The sequence below is a fragment of the Condylura cristata genome, unplaced genomic scaffold (assembly GCF_000260355.1).
Source record: "Condylura cristata isolate star-nosed mole 26May11 unplaced genomic scaffold, ConCri1.0 scaffold00012, whole genome shotgun sequence".
NCBI lineage: Eukaryota > Metazoa > Chordata > Mammalia > Eulipotyphla > Talpidae > Condylura > Condylura cristata.
The window spans coordinates 30,000,096-30,023,819 of record NW_004567113.1 but is presented as its reverse complement, the minus strand read 5'-3'; the positions used below and the strand labels follow the sequence as shown (position 1 = coordinate 30,023,819).

The 23,724-nt window shown below is 39.7% G+C and overlaps 1 protein-coding gene across 1 annotated transcript; it reads left to right on the top strand.

Moving 5' to 3' along the window:
- TMEM165 (transmembrane protein 165) lies at positions 1–23,070 on the top strand. Its single transcript, XM_012724293.1, has 6 exons — positions 1–293; positions 9,840–10,065; positions 16,714–16,889; positions 17,639–17,821; positions 21,402–21,507; positions 22,233–23,070. Exons 1-6 carry the CDS (start codon positions 90–92, stop codon positions 22,307–22,309), a joined length of 972 nt encoding a protein of 323 aa, XP_012579747.1. The 5' UTR covers positions 1–89; the 3' UTR covers positions 22,310–23,070.
- The last annotated feature ends 654 nt before the right edge of the window (positions 23,071–23,724 follow it).

The following is a 23,724-nucleotide window of genomic DNA, read 5'->3' as shown; positions in this document are numbered from 1 at the left end:
GACGCGCGGCGGAGGCGGCTCGGGGAGGAGGCTTCCCGTCGCCCGCACTTCCTTCTGCGGCGCCAGAGCGCGGCGGCTTGGCTGGCGGGATGGCGGCGGCCCCGGGGAGCGGCCGCGCGTCTGCGCTGCAGCTGCTCCTGCTCCTGCTGGTTCCGCTTCTGTGGGCTCCGGCCGGGGTCCGGGCTGTTCCCGAGGAAGACCCGAGCCGCCGGAATAAGGAGCCGCCGGCGCCCGCCCAGCAGCTGCAGCCACAGCCAGCAGCGGTACAGGGCCCAGAACCTGCCCGGGCCGAGGTGAGCGGGCCGGGCCGGGCCGGGCCGGGCCAGGGCGGGCGAGGCTGCGGAGCGGGCTGCGGCGGGTACCCGACTCCCGGCTGCGGGAGCGCCCCCCTCCGCCGCGCCGCTGGCTGGGGGGGGGGAGCCAGCCTCTCCTCCCGGTGCGAGGGTGGCGGCGTGCGCCTTTCCCGGGGCTGGTCGGGCCTCGCCGGCTTCTCAGGGGGTGGGGAGAGGGCGATCCCAGCGGGGAGCCCAATGTAAACCTTTTGGTGAGTGGACGATGCTGCTGACGAAAGGCCTGCTTTGTGATCAGACGTATCCTGGAGAACTGGGAATACCCCTCCCAAGTAGAAAGTTTTCAACTGAGGGGAGCTGGGTCTCTGTCTTCTCTGAGGATAATAACATCGGCCATTTCGTTGTGTAAACAGTTTATCCCAAACTGCTTAGCCAAATCTAGTTCTGCATGACCTACGAGTTTTGCCCAATGTATACGGATTACGAAGCGTGACTCTCACTTTTTTACAAAACGTGCGTTGGCTTGCAGGAAGTGCCCGTCAGGAACGCAGAAGAATCGTTTGTCTTTGACAGTACAGAGTGCTGCAGCGGGGTGGAGTGCCAAAACTTAAATTTAATCAGCATACCAGGCTCCTGTCTTGGGCGTTTACGAAATAGATCTAAATTAACATCATCATTTATGTTGCTAGAATCATCTTGTATTCAGAATTTCAGCAGCGTCTTGCCGTGTCTTCGACCACTACCCCCACGCACCCCCACGCACACTACCCCCACGCACACTCCTCACCGCCACTCCAGGCTATATTCAGCTGTGGTAACCTAAGAATCTTCCTACCATTTTACTGGTCCCGAAATATTTCGTGAGTTGCCTCCCATCTCCTTTCAGTCATCCTCCAAGCAGAATGTGCAGGTTTCTTCATCTGCCTCCAGGCTCTTTAACTGCACTGCCATGTGCTCTCCTAATCGCCAACAAAAGACCTCCCTGAAAACAGGCCTTCAGGGAACTTCTTCTGGCTCATTGGTCAGAAACCTTCCATCTTTCAAGGACCTGCACACACCTCCTCTCTGTGAAGATGTGCCTGATATGTCCTGGTTAAAAGTGATTCTCACTTCTGTTTGTCACTCCTGAACTCATCTGAATCATTTCCACTTCTGAAGTTGAACTGAGTACCAATTCATGAAATGTATTTTCAGCATTTAGTCTTTTGTCATTTTACCTCATCTGCAGTTTACTTTAATGTACTAACTATTTGGGGCGGAAGAACTTTGTGAGTGATAGGTTATGAATGGAGTTTTCTGTCAGTTTTATGGAAGTTGATCAATTGATGAATGTAGCATAATGGTCTATCTGAATAGTCCTAGGGTGATTTTTGAGATACCAATAGTGGTAGGTATAGAGATTAATACCCTTTAGACAACTGGGGAAAAGTCAAATACAGGGATGTCCAGTGACCATATGTGAACAGTTCTAAGGGTTTTACCTTTAAAACTTGGAATTGGAGGGAAGAGGTGTGCAATATGGTGTGATTTTTTTTTTGTTAACTTTATTATTTGGAGAATTTTTCCCCCTACCCTCACCTGTCTTTAATATTTTAATATGTTGATGATTCTTTTTTACAATGAGTATTCTAATTTCTATATTGTAGCAAAATCTAATTGTCTTGTTTTAATTATATGTTCATGTAACTCTTGATAGTGCTTTTACTCAGTGCTACAACAAAGGATTTTGTGTGTGTGTTTTTAAAACGATGAAATACATTATTTGCTTTTGGGGGCGCATACTTAGTAAAGCTAAGAAATGGTCAAGTTCACTTTAATAGTCATATAAGTAAGGTTCAGCATCACCCAATTCTTGGAAATTTCAACTTTTTTGCTGTGTAACTACATGCAGTAGGTCTTTTATCAGAGTAGGGCATTTAAATTTACTCTTTTCATGCCCCTGTGTGAGAATGCACTTCAGAAATGGAGAGGAGAAATTTCTCCATTAGGAGGCATTCCAGGGTAAGCTATTATTATAAAAATGTAGTATCTTGCAGTGTGCTTTAGAGTAAGGTTACTGGATAAACAGAGCTTTTTGCATTGGGCATGTTTTTTCCCTTCTGTATTCGGGTAAAAGATAAAGCTAGGGCAGTTAACGCTGAACTCCAGTTACAAACCGGTAGAAACAATTCTGTTGACTGCTTGGATTCTTTCTTTCATGCAATGTATGCTTCTGTTGACTTATTTTCCTTTTTCCTTCCCTGGGCAGAGTATGTGATACAGAATGTATTAAGTTCCTTTAGTTGGGGGAGATCAAAACAGATTTAATAAAGGTAATTTGCAATTTGCCCTGTATTTTGGAAATCCAAAGAAAAAACTCGTTTGCGCAGCATTGTTTGACAAAGCCTGAAAGCCTGTTATTACCAGACCCAGTACAAGTTCTTGTTATTGTATTCTGTTTACTGTTTCTCGGCATTTCTTTCTATGCTTTTGACTGATAACTCCTTCCATGTGATATTTCAGCATCTTTTCCATTTTCATTAAGTTTCAGTTAATTCCATACAGTTTAACCTCCTGGTGCTAGTCTCTTTACAGCTAAGATTAAGGCTCTGAGGATGAGTACTTTACTATCGCATGAATGCTGTATCAGAATGAAATGATCTGTAGTTACTGAATTTATTTGGTGATATCCTATCATCCAAGCAATTCATTAAAAAAAAGTGTAACTAAATTTATTTCAACATGTCAAATGTCAAAATAAAATTAAGCACTCAACAAGAAAAGTATTGATAAGACTGTAAAAAATAATAAAAAATAAAATATTAAAGAGCAAGCTAAACTACACAAAAATACATGATAGGTTTATTTTGTGTGTGTGTGTGTGTGTATATATATATATATATTTATAACTTTGACTTTATTTTCGGATTACAAATATAAGTGATACCATGGAGAGAAGAACAATATCAATCACCAGTTAAAATAGGATTGAGAAAATAAGTATATATATATATTTTTAAGGTTCATTTATTTATATATATAAGAGTTGGTGTGTAGGCCAGAGGTGGGGGTGGAGGGAGATGAGAGGATTCACCAGAGACAGTAGGAAGCAGAACAGGTGGGTTGACTGAAATACACTGCTGAGGGGAGCACCAGGTGAGACAGAGTTCTTCTGTGCCATGTGGGTTAGCTCCCTGGCGGTGGATTGGTCTGGGGATAGATCTGCAGTGGCTGTAGGTAGCCTCCTAGTGCTGAGATTTAACCACCGGGGAGGACCCTATATTTTTTGTTCTAATGCAGTCTTTTAAATTCATGGTAGCTTTCAATTTCATGTATGTTGCATATATACTTTTCCAACCTCTAATAAAAGCTTTTCAGGCTATATGATCAGTGGTGAAGCAGTTCTAAACCAACTTGAAGGAAGCACTTCCCTGTGACTCCTTTGTATTCAAGTAATCTTACCTTTTGTTTGATAACTTTGTTGAGCTACTTTTTTTTTTTTTTGCAGGAACATCAGTCTTTTTCTTGGTAGCAGGCTGTAGGTTTTGTTTCAAAGAAAGCATCTACATCTTCTCTAATTTCATCATGTGTACATGGAGATTCCGATGCAGGTATCTGTATCAGTTCTGATAGTCACATATATGTCTATTTGAAACTTAGAACTAGAATAGCAATTTTTTTTCTTTGTTGATTGCCATTTTCTGCCTTCTCTTGAAGGTCATATAAGCATATTTTCTAAATGAGGGTATTTCCCTCCCCCCTGCCCCTAACATTTCAATTTGAAACTAATTTTAACTTTGGTTAAGAAGAGTTTTAGCCAATAACGATTATTTTTTTAATGTTGATTTTACACAAGATGGAAATAATTTGGGTGTTAGACTTTAAAATACTGATATGGTATTTCTACCAAAGAAAACACTGGTATTTCATTACTTGCTACAATACTGTAATTTGACAGTGGAATACCAAAATTTGAATTACAGTCATTGCATCTGACCCTCCTGTACACATCTTAACATTTGCTTCTGTTCATATGTTTTCTGCTAGTGCTATGTATTAGATAAAACTACCTTTTTCGTCGTTCCTCCTCTGTGTCCCTGTGTCTGGTTTCTTATGGCCTCCAGTACTGCCTTCCTCAGTGGCTTCATTCTCTCCTTTTCAGTGGTTCCTTTCTGTCAGCTCACGTATGCCTACAGGCTTCTCCTGTTTGCTGGGGGGAGATGACATGGGACTATAATTTAACTCTGATTGCATTAGTTTCTGTTCAGTTTTATGAATAAATTTCTTATTAAAAAATCAGCTGCTTTTTCACTTAGTTTCAGTATTTCATTACCTGGCTTTAGTCCCTGATATTTTTTGACATTTATTTTTGAAAGATACTTGCAACCTTTCTAATTGCTTAATCCAGAGGTCGTTCTCATTTTTCAGTTTAATTTTTACCCCATCTACACTGTATGAGCTTGAGAAATTTTTAGTCCTATTGTTTCTCAGTTCTTAATGTTTTGTTTTTTTTTTAAAGATGTATTTATTTGTGCATACAGAACTGGGGTACAGGCCAGAGGCTCAGGGGCGGTGAGAGGCTTCATCAGAGACAGAGTGGGGAGCAGAACAGGCAGATCGACCACGTACACTACTGAGGGGAGCAGTGGGCTGATCAGGAGAGGTCTGCCACACCATGTGGTCACCTCTGGGGCAGGCAGGAATCGAACTCATGTGGAAGTGGCTTTAGCTTCTTAGTGCTGTGCTTTAACCCCCTGCGCCACCAGGGGGGGCCCTCTTAATGGTTTTTTTTGTGTCAGATAAAACTGTGTATCAAAGCAGTTAGCATCAAGTTAGTGGTTTCCCAGGTCAGGAGATGGCTCCGGACCTGCCATCTAGGGATCTAACCTGCTTGGTTCTGAAAATAGCTAACAGTTTTGTCTCCTTTCACCTCCAACCCTGTCCCTAAATAAGGATGTTCTTTAAGGCTCATTTTTCAGCTTAATCTCTACCTTTTGCCTTAGAAATCTTATCTTGCAACACTGTAGCTGATAAATGTAAGCTGCCAGCAACCAGATACATACCTGGAGACTGTGCTCTCTAAATTCTGCTATTCCGTTTCTCCATTTCTCCTAACCTTCGGAGACCTTTACCTCAAATTGAGCATGTCTGAAACTAAATCCTTTAGTTTATTCCCTTTTTGCTGCTTAGCTTGTGGGAATATGAATATTTCAGCAAACCAGGCAAAAAGCGTTACCATCATCTTTGATTCTACACCCTTTTTATAGTCTGGTGATTTTCCCTTTCCATCATGTGTAGGTTTTTCCTTCTCTATCTTCAACATTGATCTTGTACACATGCCCTCTTAGTTAATTGGCGTATTAAGTAATACTTTAATAGTATTTGAGGCTTCTGCTATTTGAAAACATGAAGGCTTCTTGATTGCCTCTAACTCGGCCCATAAACATACAAGATTTTTAGCTTAAGTCCAGTTTATCTTTCTCATTTTACTCCATCCATTCACCTGGTGGTTTACTCCCCATTCTTAGAAAATGCCACGTTCTCTCAAATTGTTATTTCAAGGAAAAAAGGTTAATACTTGTCCCCCTGTGTAGTCTCAACAGCCACATAATTAGGGGATTAATACTGAATACCCCTTAGACCTTCACGGAGACTTACAAAACGAACCTCAGAACTGACGTCCCCTGTTGGTCAAAAGTCGCCCTGCAATCTCCATTTCACTCTTCATACTTCTGGGTAGTGAATGAGCAAGTGCAGGGCTTTGTGTTTGGAGCTGATTCCAATTGCAGCTAACAAGAATTGAGTCAAGAGATATAGAAGATCTGTAATCCTGTTAAAAAAAAATAGCCAAAAGGTACAGATGAATATAAATTGTGGCTTCCTTCTCCTGTATTCTAACTCAGGGGTCAGCAAACTGCAGTTTACCGTTAACTGCCTGTTACTATAAATTTTATTGGAACACAGCCATACTTCATTGTAAGTATTGTCTTTGATTGTCGCCAAGCTATATCCTCAGAGTTGAGTGGTTACAACAAAGATTTTATGACCCATGAAATGAGATATTAGGCCCTTAAAGAAAAAGTTTAATGACCCCTGTGTTAATCATGTTGGTTCCTTTGAAAACATTCACTGTTACTACTTCTTGAGACTTGATGGGCACTAGTACAGCTGTGTATATACTTTCATCTGCCTGTCTCCTCATCCCTCCATATACATTAGTATTTTTTTTTCCTTTTTAGGTTTTATTTTTGCATAGAAGAGCTGGGATACAAGCTAGAGGTTCAGGAGTGAGAGGATTCACCAGAAACAGAGTGGGAAGCAAAACAAGCAGATCTACTGAAATATACTGCTGAGGGGAGCAGCGGGCAAGACAGGAAAGGTTTGCTGTGCCATGTGGGTCAGCTCCCTGGCTGGGGATCGAACTCATAATGCAGTGGCTGTGGACAGCTTCACAGTGCTGTGCTTTAACCTGTTACGCCACCAGGGAGGACCCAGCATTAGAAATTTCTTAAACAATAAATAAGGAAAACTGCTTTTTGCCTTTTTTAAAGGAAAAAACGTACAGAAAGCTAACAACTAACATTTTTAAAGCACATGCTGTATTTTTTTTTCTAAAAACACCCAGAGTTTTTAATCACACATTTTAATAGTAGTACAATTGAGTAGCATGTTTTCAGTCTCTTCCCTAAATAAATAAATAGCATTTGTTAAACAGTGAAGTAATCTGATGAACTTAGTTTAGGAAGATTAAATTGATTATGTGGCAGTGTTTTACACTGACTTTCACTGCTTACCAGGCACCATCTTAAGGGGTTATGTATATTAACAAACCTTAAGTTGTAGGTGCCCTTCATCTCACAGAGAAACTTTAATGGTAGGAAGTAATCTTACTGCCCCATGTAAAGTAACGGATTATGAGCCCCATAGTCTTTAACTCCAGAATTCATACATTAAGCCATTTGTTTGTGACACTCTGAAGGTGAGGTAGGGAAAGGGGATCATCCTTGCACATAGCAAGCAATTAAACATTTGGTTGACAACAAATGAAAAACTAACCATTTTCTGAGCCCGTTCATTCACATTTTAGTTTTAAACATCTATCTTCAGAATACCTTAATACTTGGTTTTAAATTATCACCATGATTGGTGGTAGCTTAACACTGACTCCCTGGGACCAGCTTAATTTACAACAAAAGTAGTAAGTTGAATTTTCTTGTGTTCTGTAGAGAGGAAGGTTTTTAAGAATGGGTAATTTTTGAGTTTGGTTTTTAGTTGTATTGATATTTGTTCATTTTACAGAGGAGCAGGCTAAGTAATGTGGATAACTGTTTATGGCTGAGAGTTATAAAACCATGAGGTATAGGTTAGTTTTGCTTACTTTTGTATTTTTTTTTTAAGATTTATTTATGCATATAAGAACTGGAGTACAGTCCAGAGGTACTGGGTGGATGGGATGAGAGGATTCACCAGAGACTGGGGAACAGAACAGGCAGATTTACTGAAATACACTGCTGAGGGGAACAGTGGGTAAGACAGGAGAGGCCTGCCAGGCCATGTGGGTCACACCCCTGGCCAGGGATTTCTTCATAGTGCTGTACTTTAATCCACTGGGCTCTAGAGCAGGCCCAGTAATTTTTTTTGGAAGATAAACATTTCTTTGGGCTTGGAGCTAATTGATTGTAAATGGTATACATTTATTAATAAAAATTTTCTTGGAATTTTGGGTCCTAAATTTTACAGTGAAATTTTTCACATAAAAGATATATCCACGAGGAAAATAATACATTAGTGAAGTCAAATAAAAACGCTCATGTTTATCTAGATAAATATATGTATATAGATTGTGCATATATGTGAATGAATGGTTGAAATGGTGCTTTTCATAAGACATTCACCAGAGACTGGGGAACAGAATGTTTTTTAAAGGAATGTTAGCATAGATGAACTGAAGTGGTAATGGGGGCAAAAGCTAGAATTCTTTACCAGTAGTACTTGCTTACTCAAGAAGAGGCTTACAGAGCTAAACTAACCTTTCCATTTAACACTAAGACCAATTATTTTCTAAAATGTTAAATTTCACCAGTTTTTTTTTTTTGCTCAGAGTTCTAATTTGAATAATGCTTACAAATCTCTGATTTTTACGGTGAGATTTGGGAGTCATAGTTTTGTTGTGTGGTAAGAATGCCACACTAAGAATTTAATGGTTTATTCAACCCGGAAACTATTGCTATCTGGATTTTATATTCGTTTTTATGGGGTTGCTGTGCATTGTAGTGCCTGACCGCAGCATCGCTGGCTTCTGCCTGCTGACAGCAGTAGCTCCCCTTCCATTGTCATGGCCAAAGATGGGCCCTGATACTGCAAACAGTCCCCTCTCTGGGAGACAGATTTGCCCTGGTCGAGGCTACTCTAAGTGCATTTCCGATAAGTGGCCATTTCCTTCTCTGAAGTGCTGACATGGAGGGGGAATATTTCTGTGTTCAGCTAAAATGCGCCACCTACAACTTTTTTAGCTCCCCAGTTTGGGACCATGTAGTATGAGTACAGACTTGCAGATAGCGGAACATGGTATCCTGTCTTTCTATGGTTGTTTTAAAACTTATTTTGTAAGTTTTTACAAACTTATTTTGTAATGGACCATATAATACATATTTTGGTTTTGCATACCACATATTTTGTAGGCTGTATAAGGTCTCTTGCATAATTTTAACCTTTCCTTTTTCCCTCCCTCAGTTTATTTTTTGCATATTTAAATATTTAAAATAACATTGTTAGCTGGCACAGTCTGACTTGGCCTCAGCCATAGCTAGCTAACCCCTACTTTTAGATTCTCTTCCATCTGGTGTTATCTTCAGAGGGCAGTTGGTTCCTTCTTAAAATATAGTGCCTTAGAACCAGCACTGAACTTTCTGTAGGATCGAGCAGCAGAGATTGATGCACTTGTCACTATCTTTGAAGTGCTTAAAATGTTTGTCTTTGGGGAGATTTTGCCACCTTTTCAGCTTAACTTGACCATCGTGCCAACCCAACATATGTGTTATCTGTGTTAGTCTGCATTACCTTACTAGGATGTCTTTTATTTTAGAATAGAGAGGTTCACGCATCAAGCTATGCCAGTCCTCATCTTAGCTAGGGCCATCTCTTGTGCTGTCCTGCTGAAAGTTTTCTGGATCCTATTTTTTTCCTTCTAAGGCATTAGTAAAATTTCCCTTAGCTTTTTGTTACATGAATGTTTGATAAAAATGCCCAGGTGTTCCATCAAGTTAGGAATAGAAATTTGAATGAGACATAGCTAAGAACTAAATCTCAAATCACAGATACTTAGGAAATAAGGTAATTTCAATGTGTTATATAGCTTGTTCTGTTTAAAAGATTCTACTTGGATTTGCACTCTGGCAGCTCATATATCAGGTTGCTGCCATTAAGTGTCTTTCAGAGTGATTTAGACAGCAAATAAGTCTAATGACACTGATTAAACAAAAAGCACTGTTATTCACATGCCAAAAAAACGAATTTTAAATAATTTTTCAAAAAATAGCTGATGTTTATGTATATATTTTTTAATTTCAGAAAGGATTAACACCAGCTGCGCCAGCTCATGCCAGTAAAGAGGATCCAGCTACCCAAACTAATTTGGGCTTTATCCATGCATTTGTCGCTGCCATATCAGTTATCATCGTGTCTGAACTGGGTGATAAGACATTTTTCATCGCAGCCATCATGGCGATGCGCTATAACCGATTGACAGTATTGGCTGGTGCTATGCTGGCCTTGGGCCTGATGACGTGCTTATCTGGTGAGTTTGCCTTTTCCCTTGTGATGAGTTATTGAATTAAGAAAAAGCATGTGTGTGGTACTGAGTCATTGAATAATTCAGCTAGCTCTATTGGGATTTGGTCCATATTTCAGAATTTAGTAAACGGAAAATGGTTTTAGAATATAAACTTATAAAAACCATGTTGCACTTTACATTTTTTTTAGCTATCTTCAGTTAATATACATTCTCACTTCCTCACTAGTTTTTTTTATACTTGCTTTTGCTGTTATCTTTTTTCAGTCAGATATGCTTATTTATATCCTATACTTTAGAAATATGACCCATTAACCACAGAAAATGTTTATTTTCCTTGTTGAAGGACCTTCAGTAATCAATAACTGAGGAGTCACTTTCAGTTCATTGTGTTCCATAAAGCTGTTCTTATCCATAAGGGTAAGTTTGGGTTACTATTCAGTAGGTTTCAGTTTTTCAAAGTATTAGGCCAGGAGAAAGTAAGCTTAACACTAAATAATTAGCCAAGGCTTACTCTTGATTCAAAGTACTCCCTAAGTTACACAAGTTTGGTAGAAAATTGTAACTTTCCCTTTAGAGGTCTGATTCTGAGCTATACTAGCCTAACGCTAAGTCACTTCACCTCTTAGTTTCCCCATCTTTAAGTGGAGATGAGATTGACAGAGGATTGTAGTTTTTTTTGATGAGCTCTTCTGCTTCAAGTGCTCTTATTTCTCATGAAATTCAGTTCTGAACGTACAAGTTCTGTTTCTGGCTGCTTAGACCCATGTTCGATTGTCTTTCAAAAAATATTAGTAACTATTTCACTGATAAAAATAACTTGACTATTTTTCAGTTTTGGAAGTTAGTGTAAACATTTTCTTGTTTCATGCAGAGAATTTTACTTTAGAAGTAAGTGAAATACTACCTTCCAGGATGAGAAGGCCAACCATCCCCTCCTGGACCCAGGCGCTATCCATTTCCCCACCTCTCTTATGCGTTCAGTTCCTTTTGTTTGGGTATAAGCTAGACCAGTCTGTCCTAACCCACAGCCTGCCTCGCTCTGCCTGCCTGCTGGTCCTGTCTGTCTGCTCTTCTTAGACAATCAGTAGTACTAATCTCCAAGCCTTTTCCTTGTCTCCCTCTGAGGTCATTTTGATAAGCTACCTACCCCCTCTCATTGAAGTTACTTAAAACTTTTTATTTTAAGTACAATTTGATATTCAGTAAAATTAAACTGTAATTGGTATTCTTTTAAAATGGAACCAATGAAATCTAATTACTATCAACAATCTGATACCATACCATCATTGCTTTTAAAAAAATGAATAAACTCTTGGAAATTTGCATCCTTTTTCCTCCTTTCATTCTTATTTTCATAAAATTCTAATGTTTTTGCTTAAACATGTTGATGACCCATGTTAGTATTTGTAGCAAAAATATGCATATAAATTATTTTTAGCGCTCAGTTTTTCCTATGTCTAAATGTTAACATTTGTATGGCGTGAATTATCATTTATTATTAGTACCTGGTTTATCAAAGCAAAATATACCACAAAATAATTAAATATGTATGTGAGTGGGGAATGCATCTTTTAGATACATTTAGGTAGAACTGTTCTTTTAAAATTAGTTTATATGCCCATGAATGATGTTTATTGCTCTAATGAGGCAAGGTTTTGTATCAACTTTGATTCGTTTTTGAAAAATATAGATGTTAGGACTGAGAAATTTTATTCAGAAAGATAAGTTGAAAGAATTTTGTTATAGCATATAACTCAGTTCATTGAACTCCTGAGTTATATACTAAAAATCATATAGTGATGACATAAAAAATAATTTTTAGTGATTTGCCAGATGACAATGTATTCATCTGTCAGTTTTGTTGAAAGCAGAGAGTTGGGGCCCTCCCTGGTGGCACAGTGGATTAAAGTGCAGCATGATGAAGATATTTGCTACCCCAGATGCTGCAGCACAAGTTCAGTCCCCAGCCAGGGAGCCGACCCACAGGCTACAGCAGACCTCTCTTGTCCTGCCTACTGCTCCCCTCAGCAGTGTATTTGAGTCCATCTGCCTGACTGTCTCTGATGAATCCTCTCACCGCCCCTCTGCCTCTGGCCTGTACCCCAGTTTTGTATGCATAAATAAATTTTTTTTTTTAAAAGAAAGAGAGTTGGAAACCTTTAAGTACAAAACAACTGTCTGAAATTTATCAAATGACTTTATATGTTAGTCTTTACTTAGAAGGCCCTTCTTAAAACTGGTTGAGACTACTCAAATGTTGATTTCAGTGTACTTTTGCCAATTATTTCATTTTAAGAGTCTTATCACAGCATATTAATTATCTTTGCTGGTATGTTGAAACTACACATTTAGCCCATTCCGCTTACAGAACATGGCTACTTCATTACTCACTGCCGTGGGGCTACTCTAGTGAATCCATAGTAAGCTGTCCGAATTGGGGTTTTGGTTTAATGAAGCATAATATCCATCCCCATGACAACCATCTACTTTAGAATCTAATTCTAAAATGGAGGGGTACAGGGTTAGGCAAGGAACCCAAGTCTATGGGCTTTAGCATTTCTTTCTGATGCTCTTGGCTTTACTGTATAGCAAGACTCTGTGCTAGGGTTAATGCCTTTTTTTGTTTGTTTAAATGCTGGCCAGGGTTTGAGTGAGGCAGAATTTCTAAGTGAAATTAATCATTACCACTATGGCCAAAATACCCACTTCTGATACTGTGACCGTATCAGAAATATGACAGATATGACCTGAAACTTCATCTCTCTTTCAGTATCTCACCCCTTTGGAGCACTAGGACATGTGTTTTCTATGCTGTGCTGGAATGCTCTATAGGAGGCTTGGTAGCAGGCAGCTTAATAATGTGGGCAAAGAGCAGCTCTGAAGAGAAGGGATGGAAGAAAGGACAACTCACATTACTCAGCCGCAAGCTTATCTCAGGCAGATGAGTTGTAGGAAAGTACCTAAAGGAAGTTAAATTTTGGAAACAGATTCTTTCTCAAGGTGTTGGTCCTCCTCATAAAGTCTCTGTCATCCCGGGGGTGTGTTGTCCTCCTTCATCGTTTGCTCCCCTGAGTGTCTGGCTCTGCACATTAGCTGTCCTGTTCATGGCTTGCCCCTCGCTCAGCTGGGGCATTTACCTAGCCTCTCTGCCATCTGATGCTAGGAGGGTAAGTATGTCTGCGTTTTGCTATTGTTGCTGTTCTTTGTCCTCCTGGCAACTTCCCACTTCACTCCTCACTTGTCTTCTGCTGTTAACACTGTTTTAAAGACCAGTAATCAGTTTTCCTTATGAGAAGGTTCACTTTTCATTTTAATGAGTCCTGCAGAACAAATCATGGATATTCCGACCTGTTTACTCTGTTGGGTTCTATGACACCATGTGCTTCGACTTACATTTCTATCTCTGTATAAAACATTTTTGCACCAAAAATATTGATAATTCTCCTTGACCCAGCCCCACCCCACTTTACCCCCTACACCCCGCCCCAGCACACTAATGTTCTTGTGCTGGGTGCTCTCAGCTTCATGACCTGTAAAGCAGTGATTCCCAGGTCTCTGTCTTCACTCCAGATATTTTTCTTGATCTTCAACTCATTTGTAGCTGCATTCTGACTTGATGCAAAACAATTGCTTAAAGAAAATCACCTCTCGGTGTTGCCAGAGGAAAAGCTCTTCTGTGTCTGAGAAAAGGTTTCAAAAAAAAAGAGCAAATAGAAGGATCAGAAAAAAAACAAAGTTATAAAACCAAGTAAATTTTTGCTCTCTATAGAGATGCCAGATGTCAAGACAGAAAAGATGGAATTGTGTCAGTAAGTAGGTAAAACAGTTGTTTTAGAATATCTGAGAGGAAAAATCTAAGTTTAGAAACGTGAACGTGTCTGCTATATTTCATTTTTTTAGACTTTAGTGGAAATTATTTTAACTTTACAGAGTTGCAAAAATAAAGTAGTACAAACAACACCTGTGTAACTTTTATCCACATTACCTGTTGACAATTTTACTTCATTTGCTTTAGCATTTGTAACTTGACTAATCTAATCTAAATAGTAGTGTGCGTGTGTGTACACACATAACGTACATCTAGAGATTTAAATATTAATGAGTACACACAATACTTGTCAGTATGCACAGACTGATGCAATACTATATCCACCCATTATTTTAGTTTTATCATTTGACCTAGTCATTTCTCTCTAGCAGTCTCTCCCCTTCCAGTACAGGATGTCGTCTAGGTCAGCTGTTAGATTTGGTTCTTTTTGCTTTATTAATCTGAAATGATTCCAGTTTTTTATTTTGTGTTTTATAATACAAACTTTTTTTTTTTTTTTAAATGCAGGCATAAGCCATTTTACTGTACTTTGGTTGATTGCTTTTTGCAAACAATTGAAGGTTTGTGAGAAACCTGCATCCAGGGGGTGCTGTGCTCTTCTCCTTGACTCAGCCCCACCCCACTACACCCCCTGCACCCCGCCCCAGCATGTTCTTCTTCACTTGGTCTCTGTCACATCTTGGTAACTCTTCTGATTTTTCCAGCTTATCATCATCTCTTTCGGTGATCTGTGATCAGCAATCTTTGATGTTGCTGTTATGACTGTTTTGGGGCCCCCCAGTGATGCCTAGATAAGATGGTAAACTTCACTGGTGACATGCTGACAGTGCCACTGACTGCCATTCCCTCTCTCTCTCCTGTCCCTGGCGCTCCCTGCTCCCTAAGACACAACAATGTTAGGCCAATTGGTGATCCTACAATGACTTCCTTAAGTGTTCAACTGAAAGAAAAAGTCACACTTCTAAAGCTAGAAATGCTTAAGTTTAGTGAGGAAAGCATGTCAAAAGTCAGACTAAGAGCCTAACATGCACCTTATGGTGAAATGAGGTGTGAATGCACAGGAAAACTTGCTGAAGGAAATTAAAAATGCTAACAGTGAACATATAACATTGGTAAGAATGACAGCCTTAACTGTTAATGAGGCTTTGATGATCTGCCTAAAGATCAAACTATTTACAACATTCCCTAAGCCAGAATCTAATCCAGACAAGGCTCTCACTCTCTTAGTTTCTTTGTTCCTTTCCTCCCCTGCCCCCTCAGTAGTATTTGAAAAATGTTTTATATTATAGAATTGTCTGCTATGTAAATGTCCAGTACTTGTTTTTATCCTGACTTGCCTTATTACAGTTTTCTCAAACTCTCCATTTTGTTAAAAAATGGCTGCATTTCATCCTTTTCTATGATCAGGAAGTCCTTCATTGTGTGGCTATCCCATGCCTTGATTCAGTTTTGTGTCAGTGAACACTGAGGTGGCTTCCATTGTCCTTGCTGTGAACAGTGCTGAGGTGGACATTGTAGAACATAGGTGTTTTTGTGCTGATGATTTAATCTTTCTTAGATAGATGCCCAGGAGTAGGACTGCAGGTTTGGGTGCTATTTCCATTTCTGGGGTACAGGCCAGAGATGTGGAGGTTGAGAGGATTCACCAGAGACAGAGTGGGGCACACAACAGGCAGATCGACGAAGTATAATGGTGAGGGGAGCAGCGGGCGGGTCAGGAGAGGTCTGTCACGCCATGTGGTCACCTCCGGGGCAGGCGGGGATCGAACTCATGCAGAAGTGGCTTAAGCTTCTCTGTGCTGTGCTTTAAACAGCTTCGCCACCAGGGAGGGCCCACCATTTTTAGATTTTAAGATAATGCCATTTGCTTTCCAAAATGGTTGCACCAGGTTACCTTCCCACCAGTAGTGTAAAAGAATCTTTTTCTCTGCGTTGTCTCCAACATTTAGTGTTGAAGATGTTTTTAATATGAGCCAGGCTTAAAATGGTATCTTGTGCTTCTTAGAAACAGTGATGAACATTTTCCCATATCTTTTAGCTTTCTGGATATCCTGATTGGTGAATTCTCTGCTGATATTTGCTGTCCTTTTTTTAATTGGCTTGTTATTGTTGAATTGTATTTTATTTATGCATACAGAACTGGGGTACAGGCCAGAGGTACAGGGGCAATGAGAGGATTCATCAGAGATAGTGGGGAGCAGAACAGGCAGATCAACGAAGCACACTGCTGAGGGGAGCAGCAGGCGTGTCAGGAGAGGTCTGCTATACTATGTGGGTCACCTCTGGGGTGGGAATCGAACTCATGCTGAAGTGGCTTTAGCTTCTTAGTGCTGTGCTTTAACCCACTGCGCCACCAGGGAGGGCCTGAATTATTGTTTTTGTTTTTTTTTTTTAATGTATCTTGGGAGCCCTTATCAATCATATATTGTGTTGTAAATTTGCTTTAATAAATGTATAAGGAGTTCATTTTCTCTGATAAAATATACTTATTTTAAATAGCTATAACAGCACAGACTTTGAATCATGCCATATGAGAGAATCTTATGATTTTCACTTTGGTGGTCTGTAACTTAAAAATTTGTGATGAAAAAATGCCACTTACATCTGAAAGTGCTGTGCCCCACCTGCCCATGCAGATGCAGGTTGCCCACACTGAGCATGTCTGCAGAGGTCCTCTTGGGTGGAATCTCTGGTTTCTACATAAGCTGTATTGTCGTTGATTACTCAGGTTTCAAATAAGTATTAAGATTTCCCAAAGTACCTGCTCTGGTTGGTTGTGATGCCTGCTGATTAACCAGCTGTATTGTTGCATTTCTTTCCAGTTTTGTTTGGTTATGCCACCACAGTCATCCCCAGGGTGTATACATACTATGTCTCAACTGCTTTATTTGCCATTTTTGGCATTAGAATGCTTCGGGAAGGCTTAAAGATGAGTCCAGATGAGGGTCAAGAGGAACTGGAAGAAGTTCAAGCAGAATTAAAGAAAAAAGATGAAGAAGTAAGTGCTGGCACTGTGAACTAACTGGACCAGAAAGGCACGCGGAGCATAGCCACCACCCAGAGGTTGGAGTGGCCTCCATCTCTGCGTGGCGTGTGAGCGCCAGCAAAGTGGCCTCCTACATACAGTTCTATATGTGCCCAGCTGTGGTCTGAGTCTGGGTTAGTGCGCATTTGTGCAGAAAGGCAGTGGACTGGCCACTGTAATCAGGGTCCTTAATTAAATTATAAGCTCCTGAAAAGCAGGAATTATAGCTTATAATTTTGTATGTTTCTTTCCACACAATAGAATAACAAGTGATGAATAGATTGACTTACTTTGTTGGGGAATAATGGAAGAATTGAGAATATGACATTTGTTGCTCTGAGGCCAGTGGCTCAAAAGGAGCATATTCCATAGAATTTAACCCCCCCCCTTTTTAAAAAAAAAAAAAAAGATTTATTTATGCATACAGAACTGGGGTACAGGCCAGAGGTTCAGGGGCAGTGATTCATGAGACAGAGTGGGGAGCTGAACAGGCCAATGGATGGAGTACACTGCTGAGGGGAGCAGTGGGCAGGTCAGGAGAGGTCTGCCGCACCATGTCACCTCCAGGGTGGGGATTGAACTCACACTGAAGTGGCTTTAGCTTCTTAGTGCTGTGCTTTAACCCCCTGCGCCACCAGGGAGGGCCCTTAAACCCCTTTTGTAAAAGAATTTTGTACTCTTTGAATTTGCTTCCTGAAATTAATGTTTTGTTTTAAATTTAGTTTCAACGAACCAAACTCTTAAATGGACCAGGTGATGTTGAGACAGGTACAAGCACAACGATACCTCAGAAAAAGTGGCTGCATTTTATTTCGCCCATCTTTGTTCAAGCTCTAACACTGACATTCTTAGCAGAATGGGGTGATCGCTCCCAACTAACTACAATTGTTTTGGCAGCCAGAGAGGTAAGTGATACCTGAGAGACTGCTTATATATTAACATTAAGTATAACTGATGGTACAGTGCCAAGTCATAGAGGGCCAAGGAATATGCATATGGAACAGACTGTTTTGGGTCTAATAATCCTACTGGTCTTTAAAATTGACCTAGTTTTTATCATCAGGTGGTATTCGTAACACATTTGAAGTGGTTATATTTGGGTTATTTCAGTTCCTTAATGCTAAAGAAACTGAGTGTTGCAGAGGCTACTTATAACGTAATACTTTGTGGGAAATTAGAAAGAGCCTAATATCCTACAGCAGAGAATTAGTCCAATTATTTATAAATTTCTATTTAGCTTTTGGAGTAGGTCCTGGTCCAGCCTTCAGTTAAGAAAAGACGTATGGAAATCAGAATATTCATAGTGCATGTCTCTAGACACTGCTACTACTAGTACCTTGTTTGATTCTGGGTAGAACATTTAAATCTTGGCTGTGGAATGCTGAATCCGAAAATAATAAACTTAAAAGAGACTTCAGACTTTTTGTTCTAGTCTTCACTCTACAGTTAACAGAGATCCAGAGAGATGAGGTGACTTTGATGACAAGCTAGTTGGTACGTAAGGACAGGGATTAAAGTTGAGGCTGCCTGCATTCTAGCATTTTCTACTGTATTTTGGTCATAGCTATCAAATGCCAATCATTTAAAAAATACCTATTTTTTAAAAATCTCTTACTTTTGGGAACAGTAAAGTTTTACATAAAGTCTCTGTTACAGTTAATATAGACTGATTACTATATCAAACTATTTTTTATTACATGATAGGATTAAAATGAGCTTAAAATGAATATAGTCTTAAGTCCTAGGAAATGTCTACTGTAAAAGAACACTCTCCTTAACACAGTCTCTAGTTTAAAATGTGAAACAAGAGTTGAGAGCCAGGACCAAGATAGTTGGGACAGTGCTATATATTTTGTAAGGGAGGCCTCCAAAACGCTGTATTTTGAAGGAAAAAAAAATACATACTTATGTGTGTGTTTATATATAGATGTCATAAAGCTTGGTTTTTCATTCTATTCCCATTGTTTTTGTTTTTCGTTTTTTAAAGATTTATTTACGCATACAAGAACTAGGGTGTAGGCTGGAAGGGTGGGTGGGTGAGAGGATTCACCAGGGACAGAGCTGGAAGCAGAACAGGCAGATTGGCTGGAGTACACTGCTGAGGGGAGCAGCGGGTGGGTCAGGAGGTCTGCCGTGCCATCTGGGTCAGCTCCCACATGGGGAACATAACTATGTTGCAGTGGCTACCTATAGCTTCATAGTGCTACTCAATCCCTTACACCACCAAGGAGGTCTTCTATTCCCTTGTTTTAGGACAAATTCTTTAAAAATGTTTTGTGTGGGCCCCCCCTGGTGGTGCAGGGGTTAAAGCACAGCACTAAGAAGCTAAAGGCACTTCCGCATGAATTTGATCCCCACCCTGGAGGTGACCCACATAGCGCAGCAAACTGCTCCTGACCCGCCCGCTGCTCCCCTCAGCAGTGTACTTCGTTGATCTGCCTGTTCTGCTCCCCGCTCTGTCTGGTGAATGCTCACACCCCTGCACCTCTGGCCTGTACTCCAGTTCTGTATGCATAAATAAATCTATAAAAAAAAAAAGTTTTGTGTTTGTGCCCTATGTTTTTTGATTTGTAGCATTTTTGGCTTTCAGATTGTCAGAATTGGGACTTGAGAGTAAGTGATGTCTGTTGGCGGAGGTGGAGGTTCTGTTGTGGTACACAATCACAGCAGAATTGTGTTTTTCTTAACACTTTTAAGTGGCACAGAATGATTTGAGAGGGTCAAGGTTGCCTTGGTCTACTGTATTCTGGCAGCTGGACAAGTGTGACTAGGTTTGAGTCTCCCTGTATAACCACATTTATGCACCTCCATCTGTTTCTTCACCTGAAAATGGGGATTTCATACTTAACGATTTGTTCTGTGGAGGAAGCACAGTAATGCATGTGAGTTCTTGACCGTGAGCACCTTATTAACCTCCTTTCATGCTGGCACTGTGGGGCTCTGGAATGACCCTTTAGGAGAAATATGGTGGTCTGTTTTTGTATCTTCAATGTGCCTGATTTTGTTTGTTTTGTATACACTATGCAGTAGGCTAGTTTAATCCACTTTAGCATAAACTCCTTTTAACAGCTTAGTGTTTGTACATTGGATTTGACAGAATCCCAGGGTCCCCTGAGATGTTGATGAGCACTAAGCAAAGGGGAAAGATGGGGGAAGGTTCTAGGTCAATATATTTAACAAATAATATACTCTGGTTTTCGTTTTGAAGATACATCATACAGAGTTAAGTACAGACACCAACAGGTCCACCACGGTCGTGTTAGTTCATCTTACTGCCTGGCCACCTTTTCAGTCTCCTCTTCCTGTTGCCTTTAGTGTTTGCTTTCTTCCCTCATGTTTGTATTGTCTTGCATCCTCTCCTAGAGTTAGTGCTTTTGATCCCATAGCTGATTCATCATTGAAGTCAGCAGGCTCTTGAATCTCCTCACTTTTCACTCCTGTCAGCATCCATAAGCCCTTTCCTCCACTGCTTCTCTTTTTTAAAGCACACTGGCATTGCCATAACTTATCCAGAGCATTATAGGTGAGAAACTTGTGTCATGCCTGATTTTTCTTTCATAACACCTTTCACTTATCACTAAGTTATATTAGTTATGGGCCCTTAGTTTTTTTTACATCCACTTGCTTTCCTCTGCCCATTTTCTCCCACTGCAATCCAGGTCAGCATCTCTAAACAAACGGCTGTTGCAGTAGTCCCCAATCACCTTGGCTGTAGTCTTGTTCCCCGCCGTTTCATTCTCTGCTCTAGACTTTTAACGCATAAATCTGTTGTCACTCCACAGCTAAAAACAAACCAGAATCTTAGAGTCTAAACTCTTTAGTTTACAGGGGCCCTCACGATCCAGCCCCTACTGAGCTTGATGCCTTCACTGTTTCTCTAGGAATGGCTGGAGGACCCCTTGGTCGTTTTTACTGCTGCCTGTTGTCTTAGTGTGTTCCCTCCAACAAAATTAAGCATAATCCTCCTGCTTGTTCTGCAGAGCTACCTTTTCCTGTCTTTGCAATCTTGAGTACTCCCAGATGGCTCTGGTGACAGGCCTTTGCTGAATGAATCCTACATTCATGCTGCTGGGCTAGAGCAGAGAGCACCATGGAGAATACGGAGGCAGCGTCTTTGTCCTTAGAAGCAGTACAATCAGTCTCTACTGCAAGGCTTACGTAGCTTCTTCACAGCATTGGATACTATGAGGGAGGCGGTGTCCAAATTAATTCTCCTCAGCACTTTTCACAGAAGAGCAAAGCATTTCCTGTAAACTGAAATACTGGTTTTACAAATTAATGTTTATCTACTTTTAGGTACATGCGTATTATTGGTTACATTCCTTCAAGCATCTATCCTACTTATAACTTTAATGCACCTGGATTTTTAGGACAGTTTTATGGGATTTTTTTGTTGTTTTGAACTCCATTTTTAGCATAGTTAGCTTTCTCAGTTAGCAGTTTCAACCTTAGTTTTAAATTAATATAGTTGCCCTTGTCTCTCAGGATCCCTATGGTGTAGCTGTGGGCGGAACAGTGGGACACTGCCTGTGCACAGGGCTGGCAGTGATTGGAGGAAGAATGATAGCACAAAAAATCTCTGTCAGAACAGGTAAGTTTTTTCTTTTTTTTTTTTTTTGAATAAAGAAAATATCATTTGTTTTAGCACTTGAACATCACTGAGATTTTTATTTTTAAAAAAGGATTTAATTATTTATGAATGTTAAGAACTGGGGATGTAGGCCAGAGGTGAGGGGTTCACCAGAGACAGACATAAGCAGAACAGGTGAACTGACTGAAACACAATGCCAAGGGGAGCAGCGGGTGGCACAGGAGAGGTCTGCTGCACCAGGTCAGTCACTTCTCTGGCCGGGGACTGGCCAAGGCAGTGGGGATCTTGGAGACTTACTTGGTATACAGTACTGATCTTAGGTCAGCATGTTTAAGTCAGAATTACCATCATGTGCAAATTTGGGCTTTAAAAACGTGTGTTACAAGACCACATTTACTCGTTTTGCTAGAAATGCCCCACATAACTGTTGGGTTGTTCTAAAGATGGAATGAAAACATTTTTTCTGTTGAACATTTTTACAACTAGGTGTTAGGTGAGTTCCAGTTCTGTCATTGCTTGTCACCATTTCCTGAGTAGAATTCCATTATTTTCAAACAATGCTGGAGAACTGTTTCTTGCTATTGAGAATCAGGGGTGTTAATTGTTCTTTGCTATGGAAATGGGGTGTGTTTGTTTTGGGGTTTACTAGGTTGTAAGATTACATATTTTTGTAGAGCATCAATGTACAGGGGTTTTATCTTAACTTTTTTCTCTTTTTTTTACAGTGACAATCATAGGAGGCATCATATTTTTGGCATTTGCATTTTCTGCACTATTTATAAGTCCTGAATCTGGTTTTTAACAAGCTATTTGTTCATTTGTATTTAGTATAAGATAGGTAACTCTTTATGTACATAGTGTACATTATAACTAAAAGTGATGGAAAAAACTATTTTGTAGCATTGATTTGTGAGTTTGACCCATTTAATGAAAGTATTATGTCCTCAAGAAGTAATCACTGATTCTATTTACAACATGGATTTGGGGGGAAAAAAAAACCACAACTCATGTCTATATGTAGATTTTTCTTTTCTCCAGCATAAATTATGTTCCTCTTTTTGTTTGGGTGTTTTTTTTTTTTTTTTTTTTTTTTTTTGGAGGCGTGAGGGATATACAGAACCATTGTGCAGTGGGGTCTACCACTTAATTTTCTTTCAGCACTGACCCCTTTGTAAGAAATATAGACTTTCTCTTGGATCACAGAGATGTTTAAGATGGTAACCTTAAAATTTTTCTTGGAAAGAATGAATTTTTCTTTTAAAATTTTTCCTTTAGCCAATAAGCAGTAATTTAATCAGAAACCTTTTTAAAATTAGATTGTTATGTTTTCAAAATGCAAGAGAAATGTATTACTGCTATAGTAACATGACATATCAGTTGTTTGCCAGGTCCATTTGCTTTTTTTTTTTTAATTGGGTAGGAAACCCAATATAAAAACAGTCAATATTTGACAATGTGGAATTACCAAATTCAAAGAGAATACTATGAGTGTATTCATATTTTTTCTATATTGAATAAACAATGTAACATAGATGCAATGTAAATAAAAGTGGTATGACCAGAGTTTGTTTCTCTTTGTGTGTTATCAAAGTAGTACTGAAGTATTTACAATTAATTTCTAAAGTTGATGTAAGAAACAGGACCTAAGCATCACTCCAAAAGCACTGTCTTACTTAGCGCTCACAGTTCTGATGCTATAGGAGTATAATACAAGGTTTGAACAAACACCCAAGGTTGTGTGGTAGGGCAGGGAATCAAACCAGACAGAGTCTAGAGCCTCTTAACTATTCTTATAGTAAGATTTACCTCATTTTATCACAGCAACTTCAGTAATCACTGTCATTTAAGCACATATATTCTAACTTTTCTAACTATATTCCAGCCAAGCAGCACAACTGGTTTTTCCCAGCCTGACCTGTCATTACCATATGCAGCCACACTGCCATGAGTCTCACTAAACCCTAAAGCAGTTCTCTACAGAAAACTGACGTGTGCTTTGTGTGAGATATACTAGCACACCCAGAGCAATTCAGGTTTCCTCCAAACTACTAAAAGTCGACAATCTATAGTAATTTAAATCTCTAGTAATTCAAAGAGATTACGAAAGAAAGATCAGAAAATGTGAATCAAGTTAAAAAGTAATAGTAGCGTACACTGATGAAAGTTGCTTAGGGAAACTTTTAAGGAGTTCTTTACCATAAAAACTATTATACAAGG